Below are 17,044 nucleotides of genomic sequence, written 5' to 3'. Positions count from 1 at the left end.
AATTTGAAAGCATCCTTTTATCTACATATAATAGTAATATTTAACATACACTGGTTAAAATGCCACGAATTTCTCATGTAACTCTCACAACCCTGTGAAGTAGTTACTACTACTATCCCATCCTACAACCAAGAAAATCTACAGCTGAGGGGTGCCTGGGTGGCTCACTGGGTTAAGCCTCTGACTCTCAAGTTTCAGCTCAGGTCATGATCTCAGGGTCATGAGATCGAGCCCCGAGTCCCACTTCATGTTGGGCGTGGAGCCTGCTTAAGGTTCTCTCTCTCCCTATCCCTCACCACCCCCCAGTAAATAAATAAATTTTTAAAAATAATACAACCACTATATTTTTAAAAAAAAAAAAGAAAAGAAAATCTACAGGTGAGGCAATGAGAGGTTAGTAAATGTAGTTAAGTGACAAAATCCAAATGGAACCCAGGCCTAACAAATGCATGCTTGTAACTATTACTTATGCTACACTACCTTTCTAAATCATAATGCTTTTAACATATGGTATCCAATATCCAAAAACTAAATGTTGTCAACTAGGTCAAAGAAGTAGGACACTAGGAAGAAAGAGAAGTAAGGGCCAAGAGCTTGCAGGATGCATTTAATAAACTCCATTAGATACATGTTCAGTGTCAGGTTTATAACCTTTCAGTTAAGTGCAAGACACTGTGTTAATAACATTGAAATCCAATATTTCCTAGGATGAGTTGAACCCTACCTGGTTCAAAAATATATGCCCATACTTTGTCAAATGCTTTTTCTGCATCTATTGAGAGGATCATATGGTTATTGTTCTTTCTTTTATTAATGTATCACAATGACTGATTTGTGGATGTTGAACCAACCTTGCAGCCCAGGAATAAATCCCACTTGGTCGTGGTGAGTAATACTTTTAATGTACTGTTGGATCCTATTGGCTAGTATTTTGGTGAGAATTTTTGCATCCATGTTCATCAGGGATATTGGTCTGTAATTCTCCTTTTTGATGGGGTCTTTGTCTGGTTTTGGGATCAAGGTAATGCTGGCCTCATAAAATGAGTTTGGAAGTTTTCCTTCCATTTCTATTTTTTGGAACAGTTCCAGACGAATAGGTATTAATTCTTCTTTAAATGTTTGGTAGAATTCCCCTGGGAAGCCATCTGGCCCTGGGCTCTTGTTTTTTGGGAGATTTTTGATGACTGCTTCAATTTCCTTAGTGGTTATGGGTTCAGGTTTTCTATTTCTTCCTGGTTCAGTTTTGGTAGTTGATACATCTCTAGGAATGCACCCATTTCTTCCAGGTTACCTAATTTGCTGGCATATAGTTGCTCATAATATGTTCTTATAATTGTATTTCTTTGGTGTTGGTTGTGATCTCTCCTCTTTCATTCATGATTTTATTTATTTGGGTCCTTTCTCTTTTCTTTTTGATTAAGTCTGGCTAGGGGGTTTATCAATATTATTAATTCTTTCCAAGAACCAGCTCCTAGTTTTGTTGATCTGTTCTACTGTTCTTTTGGTTTCTATTTCATTGATTTCTGCTCTGATCTTTATTATTTCTCTTCTCCTGCTGGGTTCAGGCTTTATTTGCTGTTCTTTCTCCAGCTCCTTTAGGTGTAGGGTTAGGTTGCGTATTTGAGACCTTTCTTGTTTCTTGAGAAAGGCTTGTATTACTAAATACTTTCCTCTTAGGACGGCCTTTGCTGCATCCCAAAGATTTTGAACAGTTGTGTTTTCATTTTCATTGGTTTCCATGAATTTTTTAAATTCTTCTTTAATTTCCTGGTTGACCCATTCATTCTTTAGTAGGATGCTCTTTAGCCTCCATGTATTTGAGTTCTTTCCGACTTTCCTCTTGTGATTGAGTTCTAGTTTCAAAGCATTGTGGTCTTAAAATATGCAGGGAATGATCCCAATCTTTTGGTACCAGTTGAGACCTGATTTGCGACCTAGGATGTGATCTATTCTGCAGAATGTTCCATGGACACTAGAGAAGAACGTGTATTCTGTTGCTTTGGGATGGAATGTTCTGAATATGTCTGTGAAGTCCATTTGGTCCAGTGTGTCATTTAAAGTCTTTATTTTTCCTTGTTGATCTTTTGCTTAGACGATCTGTCCATTTCAGTGAGGGGGGTGTTAAAGTCCCCTACTATTATTGTATTGTTGTCGATGTGTTTCTTTGCTTTTGTTATTAATTGCCTTATATAATTGGCTGCTCCCATGTTAGGGGCATAGATATTTACAACTGTTAGATCTTCTTGTTGGATAGACTCTAAGTATGATACAGTGTCCTTCCTCATCTCTTATTATAGTCTTTGGTTTAAAATCTAATTTGTCTGACATAAGGATTGCCACCCCAGCTTTCTTTTGGTGTCCATTAGCATGGTAAATGGTTTTCCACCCCCTCACTTTCAATCTGGAGGTGTCTTTGGGTCTAAAATGAGTCTCTTGCAGACAGCATATCAACGGGTCTTGTTTTTTTTATCCAATCTGATACCCTGTGTCTTTCAACTGGGGCATTTAGCCCATTTATATTCAGGGTAACTACTGAAAGATATGAATTTAGTGCCATTGTATTGCCTGTAAGATGACTGTTACTGTATATTATCTGTGATCCTTTCTGGTCTATGTTACTTTTAGGCTCTCTCTTTGCTTAGAGGACCCTTTTCAATATTTCTTGCAGGGCTGGTTTCGTGTTTGCAAATTCCATTAGTTTTTATTTGTCCTGGAAGGTTTTTATATCTCCTCCTATTTTCAATAACAGCCTAGCTGGATATAGTATTCTTTCTTGATCAAAACTCTTCAGAGTATAGGGATAGAGGGTACATACCTCAATATCCTAAAAGCCATCTATGAAAAACCCACAGCGAATATCATTTTCAATGGGGAAAAACTGAGAGCTTTCCCCCTAAGGTCAGGAACGCGGCAGGGATGTCCACTATCACCACTGCTATTCAACATAGTACTAGAAGTCCTAGCCACAGCAATCAGACAACAAAGAGAAATAAAAGGCATCCAAATCAGCAAAGAAGAAGTCAAACTCTCACTGTTTGCAGATGATATGATACTTTATGTGGAAAACCCAAAAGACTCCACCCAAAACTGGTAGAACTCATACAGGACTTCAGTAAGTGGCAGGATAGAAAATCAATGCACAGAAATCAGTGACATTTCTATACACCAACAAGACAGAAGAAAGAGAAATTAAGGAGTCGATCCCATTTACAATTGCACCCAAAACCATAAGATACCTAGGAATAAATCTAACCAAAGAGGTAAAGGATCTGTACTCAGAAAACTATAAAATACTCATGAAAGAAACTGAGGAAGACACAAAGAAATAGAAAAACGTTCCATGCTCATGGATTGGAAGAATACTGTGAAGATGTCAATGCTACCTAGAGCAATCTACAGACTCAATGCAATCCCCATCAAAATACCATCCACTTTTTTCAAAGAAATGGAACAAATAATCCTAAAATTTGTATGGAACCAGAAAAGACCCCGAATAGCCAGAGGAATGTTGAAAAAGAAAAGCAAAGCTGGTGGCATCACAATTCCAGACTTCAAGCTCTATTACAAAGCTGTAATCATCAAGACAGTATGGTACTGGCACAAAAACAGACACAGAGATCAATGGAGCAGAATAGAGAGCCCAGAAATCGACCCTCAACTCTAAGGTCAACTAATCTTTGACAAAGCAGGAAAGAATGTCCAATGGAAAAAAAACCAGTCTCTTCAACACCATTTTGTTGGGCAAATTGGACAGCCACGTGCAGAAGAATGAAACTGGGCCACTTCCTTACACCACACACAAAAATAGACTCCAAATGGTTGAAAGACCTAAATGTGAGACAGAAGTCCATCAAAATCCTAGAGGAGAACACAGGCAGCAACCTCTTCGACCTCAGCCGCAGCAACTTCTTCTTAGAAACATCGCCAAAGGCAAGGGAAGCAAGGGCAAAAATGAACTATTGGGACTTCATCAAGGTAAAAAGCTTTTGCACAGCAAAAGAAACAGTCAACAAAACCAGAAGACAACAGACAGAATGGGAGAAGATATTTGCAAATGACATATCAGATAAAGGACTAGTATCGAAAAATCTATGAAGAACTTATCAAACTCAACACTCAAAGAATAATCCAATCAAGAAATGGGCAGAAGACATGAACAGACATTTTTCCAAAGACATCCAAATGGCCAACAGACACATGAAAAAGTGCCCAACATCGCTTGGCATCAGGGAAATCCAAATCAAAACCTCAATGAGATACCACCTCACACCAGTCAGAATGGCTAAAATTAACAAGTCAGGAAACAACAGATGTTGGCGGGGATGCGGAGAAAGGGGAACCCTCCTACACTGTTGGTGGGAATGCAAGCTGGTGCAGCCACTGTGAAAACAGTATGGATGCTCCTCAAAAAGTTAAAAATAGAGCTACCCTATGACCCAGCAATTGCACTACTGGGTATTTACCCCAAAGATACAAATGTAGAGACCTGAAGGGGTACGTGCACCCTGATGTTTATAGCAGCAATGTCCACAATAGCCAAACTATGGAAAGAGCCAAGATGTCCATCGACAGATGAATGGATAAAGAAAATGTGGTATATATATGCAATGGAATATTATGCAGCCATCAAAAGAAATAAAATCTTGCCATTTGCAACGATGTGGATGGAACTGTAGGGTGTTATGCTAAGCGAAATAAGTCAATCAGAGAAAGACATGCATTATATGATCTCACTGATATGAGGAATTCTTAATCTCAAGAAAGAAACTGAGGGTTGCTGGAGTGGTAGGGTTGGGAGGGATGGGGTGGCTGGGTGATAGACATTGGGGAAGGTTGTGCTATGGTGAGTGCTGTGAATTGTGTAAGACTGTTGAATCACAGACCTGTACCTCTGAAACAAATAATACATTATATGTTAAAAAAAAATGAAGATAGTAGGAAGGGTAAAATGAAGGGGGGGAATCGGAGGGGGAGACGAACCATGAGAGACTATGGACTCTGAGAAACAAACAGGTTTCTGGAGGGGAGGAGGGTGGGGGGATGGGTTAGCCTGGTGATGGGTATTAAAGAGGGCACGTATTGAATGGAACACTAGGTGTTATACACAAACAATGAATCATGGAACACTACATCAAAAACTAATGATGTACTGTATGGTGATTAACATAATAAAATTAAAATATATATATATGGCCATCTCATGTATTTTTGATACATGAGTTGGGGACAATTCTTCAAATAATAATTTGGTAACATTCATCAAAAGTCCTAAAATTGTCATACTTTTTGCCCTGACAATTTCATTGAGAACAGTCCTTTAAAAATAAAAAAAAAGCTTTTACTCAAAAATATTCATTGTATCGTTATCTATAATAGCCAAAAAATAAAATTTAAATTAAAAAGAAATAACCTAAATAACCTAAACCTACTTATAATAGTTGTATTTGTTCACCATAATCCCTTTCTCTGGAAAACTGCCACTCAACTAATCTGTGTGTTCTTAAGAGGATTGTCAATCATGATTTTCTGTGGGTTCCCCAACTCACCCTAACCACAACCATAGTGGCTAATGACCTTTCAGTACTTCATCTCCCAGGTCCCAGGGATTGGTTAAGAAACTGACAATTAGAATACATCAGCATCAACCCAGAACTAACTGCCATGTGGACATCAGGAAAGAGAGGTTGTCTTTCCTTTGTGGTTGCTACTCTAAAAGCTACACGTGTCTGGAAGCTCCAAAAAGAAGGGGCCAGAAGAACCCAGAAATGGAAACAGCTGCTCAATGACATTATTTGAGATCTTGGATCAAAACTATTTTCAAAGCCATTCCATCCTCCTTCACACATACAATTCCCAGTTATGTAAACCAATAAATTCCTTTTTATCACCGGTAAGCAAGAGAACCATGACTAATACACTACCTAAAGAATGTTTAACTGAGTAAATTACAGTACATCTATTCAATGGAATACCATTGACAAAACAGTGTAACTGTTAAGAGCATGCACTTAGGAGCCTAGTCTGAATCCTGGCTCTGCTACATATTCTCTATGTGTTCTTCAGTAAGTTACTTAACCTCTCTGGGCCTCAATTTCCTCATCTGTAAAATAGGGATATAACGGTACTTATTTCATATGATTGTTAGACATAAATGAGTTACTATTTACAAAATACCTAGAACAGGGCCTACCATTAACAAGTATATGTATAAATAAATGAGACATATAAGTAAAAAAAAAGTAACAAAGTTGACTAAACCATATAATTACAACAATATTTTTAAAACCTTGTGCCCAGAGAAAGGCAAAACTGTATTTTTAAAGAAGCAAACACACTATTTACCAAAAACAAAAAAAAATTGGAACATGCCTCAGATCTCATTAGAGACAGGAAGAATCTGACTGGCTTCAAACAAATCCTTATGATCTTCCCCAGTGGCACTATATTTATCATCAGATAGGAAACACATACCTAGTGTCAAGTGTGGAATCATGAAATCACACAATGTATCACACTTAACAATATTAGCAGATACTATTAACACTTAAAAATTTAAATCTAACAAAAGTTTGTCATTATCTCCAGCTAAATTAGTTTCCAAGGAAGGCACACATTTATGAGTACGTATGTATTCATAATGAAGAGGAACAAATATTACAAGTCATCCCCAAAAGTCACTCACATTTGGCTTTGTAATACATCTTTGTAGAATATAAGCATTTTTGCTTAAATATTGGCATAACTTGTCTTCTTGATATTCCCAACATTTCAGACCTAATAATGAAGCCACATGAGAAGATTTAAGTTTCATAACCTACTCCCTGAATCAGCTTTGTATCTTTCCACACCATGCTTTGAATTCCTATTAACCTATTCAAATTGTCTCTCATTAGATTTACTAAATAATACGTTACCAAGAGATTTGTTTTGTATGCAATAAAGTAATTAAAACTAAGTGCTTTAAAAATTCTTCTTATAGATATGCCATATTGAGCTTCAAGCCTCTTTTCCCTGCCCATGTTGAATACTAGTAACAAAGACCTGCTACTAAAGCACCTCAATTTTGTTCAGAGCCTCATGCACGAGGTTATAAAGCCTCCACAGTAAGTAGTAACTCCTGTACTGACACTGGAAAATTCTTTGTTCAAATTCTAACGTTTATTTGTTATGGCCGTGGTGGGCTTAGGAGGCCAAAAGAGGAAGATAAATGGCATTCCAATTTAGATTATTAAACATAAAAATAAGGTTTTTCATTAGTGTACCTCTAACATTTCCCATGAAAGAACTAAACAATCTGAAAAAATGAAATGTAAGATTTGCACAGCTGGTACAGCTTTCTAAATTGGGTTGTTTGATTTTGGGCTTATTATGTGTATTGTTTTTTAATCTTATCTTCATACATGTATAAAACTCATGCAAAAAAAATTAACAAAAGTTTACAGATAAACTGAACGAGCCTAAAAGACTGATTAGTCAATTAAAATTTATGAAGGAAAAATAACTTAGAAATTAACCAAAGACCAAATTTCTCTATCTCAGGCAATATATCCTTGTGGTTAAAATGCAGACTTTGTTCAAATCTCAGCCCTAACATTCACTACTGCATCATGGGCAAGTTTCTTGCTTTCTTCACTTCTAACTTTCCTCACTTCTAACTTTCTTCACTTCTCTGTGCTTCAGTTTCCTCAACTGTAAAATGAGAATAAAAATTGTATATACCTCATAGAGTTATAAGAATTAAATGAATATATATATGCAAACAATAAATTGTAGCTATTATTGTTGCTGCTATCCACATCACTCTCTAAAATATAACTTGCCTAAGAATTACTAACATAAGAATCTTCCGGGGTCTGAAAATATGTGCACGTTAATATATATAATCACTCTGTTTTTAAGCAAACTTAACAGTCCTTCAACAAAACTTTGTGTTGGGTGCCAACTCTACAGAGGACATCCTAGTATGCACCGAGAATACAGAAATGAACAAAACACAGTCTCCGAATTCAAGACTTTTCCTTTAGTAGGCAACATAAATAAAACTATAATAAAAGGTAGCATGATAGACATGCTATGAAATCATGACAATCCTGTAAAACACTAAGAAACAGAGCACCTAACTCAGAGGGGGCAAACACTCCAGAAACCTAGTTACATTTCAGAGTACCACACTGTCATTTCTGTAATTAACATAGTTTTTAATATATTCATAACGTTTTAGAATGTAGATCATTAAAAAAAAAACAAGATCACTCAGCACACTACTTACCACGCTCATAAATAAATTTGAAAATTTTTTTCATAATAATGAAGCCTATCTTCTCTTAATAAACCCAAACATAACCTTGAAAAGGTCATATTGCTTCTTCAGGAAACATTTCTTTCACCAATAAATAAAAGCTCCCAGATTTTCCTCCAGTAAGTTATATTAGGTCTAATGTCAAAAAAATAGTATTTTTGAGCTGGTAAAGACCTTTGAGAGCCCTGAATTCAAAACCCCTCATTTTATAGATGAAAAGAAGCCACAAAGTATAAAGAAAAAAGCACTAAGTAGAGAGTCAGAAAACTGAATTTTGGTCCCAAGTCTCTCAGAGTAAAAGCCTGGGCAAATATACCTAAGTTTCCTCATCTGTAAAATGAGAGGTTTGGACTCAATTGCTTCCAAGGTCCCTTTCAGCACTTACAATTCTCATTTTATGAAACTGAAGCAGAGAGATAAGCAGCTTGCCCAAGGTTACACAGCTAGTTAATGGCAAAGCAGGGACTACACTTGGATTCCAACTATGATCAATGTACTTTCTCATCTGTACCATACTGCTTCTCCTACTTCATAATAACACTATTCTTCTAAATTATTCTAAGATTTTTGGAAATTAACAAGCATGAAGAACTTTATGAAACAAATGACTTATTCCTGTGGCTCTTCTATAGAAAATGAGCTCTAAATCCAAACGCAACAAGTACATGAAGTCTCAAGCTGTGTGTCACTATACTTAAGTTGACCTCCACAAAGTTATGGGAATTTATGCTTAACTTCCTAAAATCTAACCTTTCAATCCCAACTCACAGAAGAGATTATGTTCCTTACAAAATTAAAATATGAATTGTTCTAGGTCAAGATAAATATTACATAATTCTCTGAATAAGATGAGAATTAAAATTCTTCATTTTAGTTTATGTACTAGTTATATCTAATATGCATTTTTAAATTCAAAAGTAATCAACTTAGACACTTTCCCTTCATGTATCCTTTTTCAGACTCTCTAGCTTTAAAACCATTAGAACAAATTAAGCATAGTCCTTCTGAAATCGCATAAACAATCACAAATAAAAGACTATATATGGTGAAACTCTTTCAAAACTGAAAATCAGCCCCCATAGTATTCTAAAATTCTGTGCCCAAATATATTACAAACTCTACTAAACTGTATCACAAGCAGCATCTGATTCCCTAAAATGCCTTCAAAGCTTATTATATTTCACAGGGAATTTAGCAAGATTTCAGGAAGACTGATAGTGTTGATTCCAGAAAATACCAAGAGGAAAAGCACAATAAAAACACAAAATAAAGTCAACAATAGTTTCATACTAGTGACCGAAGAGAATATTCAAAATCATTCATACATATATATGTATAGTTTAACTACAGTATTTAGCTATTTTCAAAAAACCCAGAGAATGTTTACATTCTAAACTGGATGGGACCTGAAGTCACTTAATCCAATAACATCCAAAATAAGAATCAATCTCTGCCCCACCCAAAAATGTCCCTGTAGATTCTTTAAATTCTTATCGCTATATACTTTTTTTAAATTTAAATTAAATTTTGTTAGGTAACATATAATGCAATACTGGTTTCTGGAATCACTAAACACTTTAAGAGCAGTTTTTTTCCACTAGCTGCTATACCCTTCTTACATCCTGGTCAACAAATTATACTGAATTCCACCTATGCCTTTCTAACTTTCACCTGCTGGTCTACATTCTAAAACAGCAGAATGGATCTACTCTCTCTGCTATTTATGTTTTTGAAACACCTGAAGACAGCTATCACGCTTTCCACCCTTTCAGTGGTCTCATCTTAGGCTATAATTATATGATCCACAGACTTCTTGTGGGTCTCGGAGACAATTCTGAAATACAATGTACTCATATATTGCAAGTAACATTTAAAAAAAAACCTGCCACTTGTCAAATTTTGGTGTAATATCAAAGAATACATACAATTTCTAAAAGGGCTATTAAAATACATCAAGTTTTCTAACTACATAACTATGTGAAGCTGTATTCTCTTCACAATACCTCAATCAAAATAAAGCACAACAGACTGAAAGCAGAAGCAAACTCCAGCTGTCTTCTAATAGGCCAGAAATTAAAGCGATGCAAAAATGTAAAACAATGCTACTAGTCTCACTAAAGTTTTTGTTTTAGAATTTTTATTCATTTAAAAATTTGTTAACAAGTAATCAGTTTATTATTTTTAGATAAGTTAATATTTTTGAAATTATTTCTAAAATAGTAAGTATCAATAGACATAACCCACATAAACAAAATCTGTCGAGTCCTCCGTAACTTTTAAGAGAGTAAAGCGTTCCTGAGACCAAAAAACCTGTTTCCCAGGGGCAGATTCCCAGGCAGCTAACTAAATTCTGGGATTCTCTCCTTTTCTCTCTCCTCTAACACGTAAATGTGCCTCTATAAAGGAGGCATCTACCATGGATCTATTCATAAGCTAAAATCCTTGAACATAAAACCCTGTCCTCCTCCAGCTAGTGACTTCAAGAAACTAAAAAGCCATTTGGTATACCTTTACTTTTAACAACTCCCTACACGTATTAACTCAATCATCCAGAGTCAAATACTTTAATTCTTCTAAAGGATGCAGTCTATAAACATGAAAACAGAGCAACAGTTTAATTACACTGTGACATTACCTTTTTAACCAAACTACTTTCACTATTTACATAAAAGCAAAGCAAATTATTCATATCTGGTAAAATAGAACAGAAAAGAAAATGTAAGTCTTCTGTATAATCATTTGATTCTTAGCAATAACTAATTTAAAAGTAACCATGTACTGACAGGCCAAAAAAACCCCATCTGCTCATCTAGCCAATATGACACTGGGTTCCTAGGTCTCAGTGAAGCAAAACTGACCTCTATTTGAAAATTTACTTAATTTCTTAACTTCCCATTTCCTTAATCACAGGATTATTAGAAGATAAAATGGTACAGAAATCACACGTTTAAAAGATCCAACATGAGGGGCGCCTGGGTGGCTCAGTTGTTAAGCGTCTGCCTTCAGTTCAGGTCGTGATCCCAGGGTCCTGGGATCGAGCCCCGCATCGGGCTCTCTGCTCAGCAGGAAGCCTGCTTCTCCCTCTCCCACTCCCCCTGCCTGTGTTCCTTCTTTCGCTGTGTCTCTCCCTGTCAAATAAATAAAATCTTAAAAAAAAAAAAAATAAATAAAAGATCCAACATGAAATCTAGAGCTACACTGCTGAGCACCTCTCAGGGAACTTCAAGATTGATAAAAGAAAAGCTTTGGGACTCAGAAAAAGATGTTGTCTACACTGTATCATACAAATTCCTAAATTCCAACAAATTCCTAGATGTTTTAATATTTAAAGGTGTATTTTATTTGTAATCAAGTAAAACTATATTAAGATGAGAATGAGAACAGGGTGAGAAAGGAAGAAAGTCAAAATACACAGCATTGAAAATAGATTATAATATTAGATTTTTGGTTTCAAATATATCAAAACTTCAAAATAATCAATTTTTACAGATATTTATGCTACATCTTCAAAAACAGCCCATTTTCAAAGTTAAGTTTGCTTAAAAGCAGTTTACCACATAACTTTAAAATACATGTCCACACACATATGTATCTTTTAAGTTTAAATTTTTCTATCATATATTACGTTAAATTGCTTCAATTTTTCAGAAACAGTTTGTTCTCACCTTGATACATATATTCAAGTTCCACTAATATTAACTATATTCTTACTAACAATCACCGTAAGTCCAAAGCTCTCTCAACTTACATCAATTTATATAATATACTAATGTGTATACCTGCAAGAAATGCTAAACACTTGTTAAAATGAAAACTGGGATCTCACTCAATAGAAAATGTCCCCATCATTATGTCTAGGGTTTCATATATACAATTCCTGTTAGCATTAATGATATCTGAGACTATATCTTCAAGATAAATATATATATCCCTAGAGAAGATTAACACAGTTTTAACTTACATACTGGTCGGTCAAAAAGAAATATACCACTGTGGCCATAGAGGTACTTGGTGAAACATAACGATCACAAAAGCATGTCTTATTATTCATTAACAAAAGATTCACCAATTTACATAAAAGCCTACTGTAATCCAAACTTCTAGAAATAATTGTTTATTTGGAAATTCAAGGTAAATTATTCCAACCCCTCAAAATTTTCAAACATCAGGAAAAGTGCAGAACAGTACAGAAGTTTTTTTTAACTACAGTTGAAGTAACCTCAGAAACTCACAATCTAGATTTTGCAGCCCCCAAATTACTAACACTGATAACTGATGTTACAGATGAACAATTCAACCCTATGTCCTCAGTATCTAGTACAGTCCCTGGCTCACAGAAATGGCTCAATAAATATCTGAGAAATGAAAGAATGGAAAAAGGGTAAAGCCTTTAAAAAAGACAGGTTTTCCCAAGACCATCATTTACCATCACTCATTACACTATCACTGGTAACACTATCATTAAGCATCTTAATGAAACTACAAAAATAGAAGCATGCTAAAAGCACCAACTGCTCTATGTACAAAATAGATTTTGAAACATTCATTTACAAATTTTCAAGTGCAAAAAGAAAAATCTCCAGATGCACTAAATTTGAATTAGTCAATAAATAAACTTTTGTCTTCTAATAATCAGAACTCAGTGTTGGGGGTGAAATGGAAAAGAGGGAAAATGTCTGTCAGTGTGTTCAGCATGTTTAATGGATGCCATAAATCAAACGTTCCCATGAATTTTCTGGAGCAAATTCATGCCAATCTTTGAGCCTATTGTCACTTTCACACATGCTCACAGGAACAAAATGACAAAGAATGCTATGCCTGAACCACTAGATTCAGGGCACAAAACACTTGATTAACAATTGTCAAGGCTGGGTAGTAAATATTGACAGATATTTTCAAAATAAATTAACCCCACCATTTCCTACATAAATCATAGCTCCTGGTTTCTTTGAAGGATTCAGCAGACTCTTGGACTTCCAGACATTTTCTGAAAATGTGGCTACAGTCTCCTTGTGTGACACAACTGGGAGTGAACAACCCATTTACCAATTGCTGATGAATACCGCTAAACGTTTTCCCAGACAAAAGAGCATTAAATGCGATTCCATGCACATTTATTCTTCCTTCATAAATGCGCGTTCTCCCAAATTTCATTTTATGTCGTATACTTAAAGTTAAATACAGCAAGTTGAAATTTTAGTCAAAAAGCACTCCTGTATCTTACTAGCTGTGTAACTGCTACATCTGGTGGCAGCACACTTGCATGCAAGAAACCAGAAAACTTAGAAAACAATTGTAACCGATCTGGTGCGTGTTTGCATTAACCTTTACGCCGATATTTCTCACAAAACCCACGACCCTGTCAGAGAACAGTAGCCTACTTGCAGAAGAGCGATAACGCACAAACACGCAGGAGGTGATGGCGAAGGAGAGAAAGTTGCAGCCATCTGGAGGGGGTGGTTTTAAAAGCCTGCCCACGAGTCAGTCTGTCGTTTAAATTGCTCTAAGGGGCCAGGCAGGGGATCAAAGTCGGCTTTGATAATTTAAGCGACTCTCCCCAAAGGGCAGGGACCCTGCTAGCGAGGGCATCCTTCAGGTCCCGGGCTGCAAAGCTCGCAGAGCCGGGACCGCCTCTATGGGAGGAGTGCGCGAGGGAAGGGGAGGGGGCTCAAGGATGAATGCTTCAACGGGAGGGAAAACCCACCAGAGACCGGAGGCCAGGAGGTTAAGAGTACTGAGTGTACTAGCAAATGGAGCAGAAAGGGGTTGGCGTCCGGGGGGAGGCTTCTCAGCCTAGCAGTACTGGCTCTTAGGAACCCCATACGAGTCTGCGCGCCTCGCCCCGTCCCCTCCAGCGCGCACCCCCTCGTCCGTCTCCGCCGCCACCCGCGAACCACCACCCACAGCCAGCGCACTACCTCCCCGGAGCCGGGCGGCCTCGCGTCCACCTCGCCACCATCCCCCACCCTGGGGTCGGGGGAAGAGACCCGGGGGGCGCGGGGGCTGCGGCGCGGGAGAGCAGGCCCGCGAGCGGGCGCGGGCGCGACGGCGCTTACCTTCCCTGGGCCTCCCGGATGGCGGCGTGTGATTCAGCAGGGACCTGGCCGCCGCCGCCGAACCCGGGGTTGGAGACGTGGAGAGCTGGGACCAAGATGGCGGCCCCTCCAAACTTCCACTGCTACTTTGGACACTCATCAAGCTACTTTCTGGGAACCCGACTCCCCCCCTGCGACGGCAGCGGCGGCAACGGCACCGGCACCCGCCTCCGTCATGGCGGGGGCCGCGCTGAGGGCGAGCGAGGGAGCGAGGGCAGGGAGGGGGGAGTCAAGGGGATGGGGGAGGAAACCGAGAAGGGGGGGAGGTAGGGGGGGAAGAGGTGAGGGGAGGAGAGGGGACGGGGAGGAGGAAAAGGGGGAGAAGCGAGGGAGCAGGCGGGCGCGCCGGGGAAGAGGCGGAGGGAAGAAGCGCGGCGGCGGAGGCGTCGAGGGGGCGCCCGCTGGAGTGCAGGCGGAGCGCGGGCTGCGCCGGCCGAGGACACTTCCGCGAGCGGAACCTGCCGGCACCTCTGCAGTGCGTCGGCCCCCGGCGTCGCTTGGGTGGCGGCGGCGGGCGGTGGGTGGCGGCTGAGGCGGCGGGGTAACCTCTGCATCAGTTACAGGCGGCGGCGGCGTCACGCGCCGCCTGTGCAAACACTATCGCGAGGCTCCTGCGCCTCCGGTAGCGGCGGCGGCCGCGGGAGCAGGCATGGGGGAGGGACCTGCCAGGGGTTGGGGGCGGGGGGGGGGATGGAGAGGGAGCCAGCGCGCAAGGGAGGGAGGAGACGCGGGCGCTCGGCGCCCCTGGCGCACCCGCGGATCGCAGCGCGGAGCGGGAGCCCCGGGCCGCCGGACTCGCGTGCGCGGGGGCGGCCTCCCCGCGCCGGCCGGAGGGAGGCGCACCCCGCACGCGCCCCCGCCGTGTCGCTCGGGCTCCGGCTCCCGCTCCGATGCCACCTGACTCCTCCCCCCCCCCCCCCCTCCCGCGGAAGCGCGCCTGGCTCCCGACCCACACCCAGCCTGGGGAGAAATGCTTCTGCTCTCGCTGGGCTGTCGTTCGCAGGAGTTCGATGTGATCATTTCTCAAAATGGAACTGAAAAGTTAAGAGTTGCTTCTTTCTTGCCCCTCTGTACTGTGCAGAAAAACCTGCGTGCGTCTCCCCGTCTGCAGAATGGGAGTGATTACCGAATAAAAGAGCTAAGAAACTAAGCTGGGGGCGAGGGTGGGTGAAAATAAAACTTTATGAATGTTTTCTAAAAAGAGAAAGAATCTTTACCCGTGTTGTGCACTGTGTGTGTGGTATAGCAGTTCTTTTTTTAAAAACAGTAAATGGACAATCGAAATAGAAAAATTTGATTAATTCACATATTTAGGGAAACTATCCAATGTTCATCTTGTGGAAGAGGGCATGGTTTCTAGAAAGTTCCAATTTGTTTCCATGCCACTGCTGAGTCCCGACTAGAAAATCCCAAAGCAAATTACAGTATTTGCTAAAATTTATAGATACAGTGTAGCTTTCTACACACCCACACACGTAAAACACACCAGGGATTGGGCATCTTGTTCATAAAAGAGCAGTCTAATAGTTCAGGAAAAATACACCAAGGTTATTGCTCTCTAAAAAACCAAAATGAATAGAACACTAAACAGATTATGATAATAGAGCAACTGCATATAGACAGGAGGAAATGGTATGATCACCAGGAGGACAAAAATGTCATTTCTATTTTTTATTTTTATGACTTTGCATTTCTCACAGTAATGTTGTGTTCAGATAAACTATCATACTAGAATAGAACCTTGGTTGTCAGTTATCTCCAGAAGTAATTTTAGGTTTCTTATGCTTCAGATTCTTCAGTGAGTTTTTAGTCATGTTGTGCTTTTCAAACTTAAGAGGCAGATCTCACAAATTAAACAACTTTTGTGAAGTATAACTGACATACAATAAACACATTTAAAGTGTACAATATGATAAGTTTTGATGTGTATACAACCCTGAAACCAAGTCTACAAGCAAGATAATATATCCATCAGTCTCCACAGTTTCTTCTACCCTATTGATGTTCCTCTTGCACTCCAACCCCACCCCCAAGTAACCACACATCTGCTTTCTGTCACTTAGTTTGCATTTTCCAGAATTTTAGATAAATGGAATCATAGCCTGTACTTGTCTAGCTTCTTTTTCTCAACATAATTGAGTTTCATCTACATTGTTGCACTTCATAGTTTGTATTTCTTATTGCTGAGTATTCCGTTGTATGAATATACCCCTTTGTATTGTTCACCTGTTGATGAACATTTGCATTGTTTCCACATTCAGGCTATTACAAATAGTGCTACTGTGAACTTTCCCTCCTGTAGAAGTGTTTGTGTGTGGGGCGCCTGGGTGGCACAGTTGTTAAGCGTCTGCCTTTGGCTCAGGTCATGATCCCACGGTCCCGGGATTGAGCCCCACATTGGGCTCCCTGCTCCACAGGAAGCCTGCTTCTCCCTCTCCCACTCCCCCTGCTTGTGTTCCCTCTCTCGCTGTGTCTCCCTCTGTCAAATAAATAAAGTCTTTTTAAAAAAAGAAGTGTTTGTGTGGACATAGGCTTTCTTTTCTCTTGGATACATACCTAGGACCTTACTATTGGACTTTTATACCAAAGTACATGCACTCTAAGGGGAAGCAGAGTTTCTCTAAAGGACATGTAGGTAAATGTATGATCT

General features: G+C 39.4%; 1 protein-coding gene across 3 annotated transcripts in view; it reads right to left on the bottom strand.

The window, feature by feature from the left end:
- The window catches only part of TLK1 (tousled like kinase 1), a 154,127-nt gene extending 139,633 nt beyond the window's left edge, over nt 1-14,494 (bottom strand). The window contains exon 1 of one of the 3 annotated variants that reach the window (XM_032408318.1): nt 14,356-14,494. In XM_032408318.1, coding sequence (XP_032264209.1) covers nt 14,356-14,494 — 139 coding nt within the window. Of the gene's footprint in view, nt 1-13,680; nt 13,887-14,355 lie in introns of those variants that run through there. The other 2 variants (XM_032408322.1, XM_032408325.1) reach the window with 2 other exon arrangements.
- Nucleotides 14,495-17,044: the final 2,550 nt, after the last annotated feature.

Source organism: Phoca vitulina, unplaced genomic scaffold (genome assembly GCF_004348235.1).
Source record: "Phoca vitulina isolate PV1807 unplaced genomic scaffold, GSC_HSeal_1.0 scaffold1, whole genome shotgun sequence".
Taxonomy (NCBI): domain Eukaryota; kingdom Metazoa; phylum Chordata; class Mammalia; order Carnivora; family Phocidae; genus Phoca; species Phoca vitulina.
This window is presented reverse-complemented; position numbering and strand designations above follow the sequence as displayed.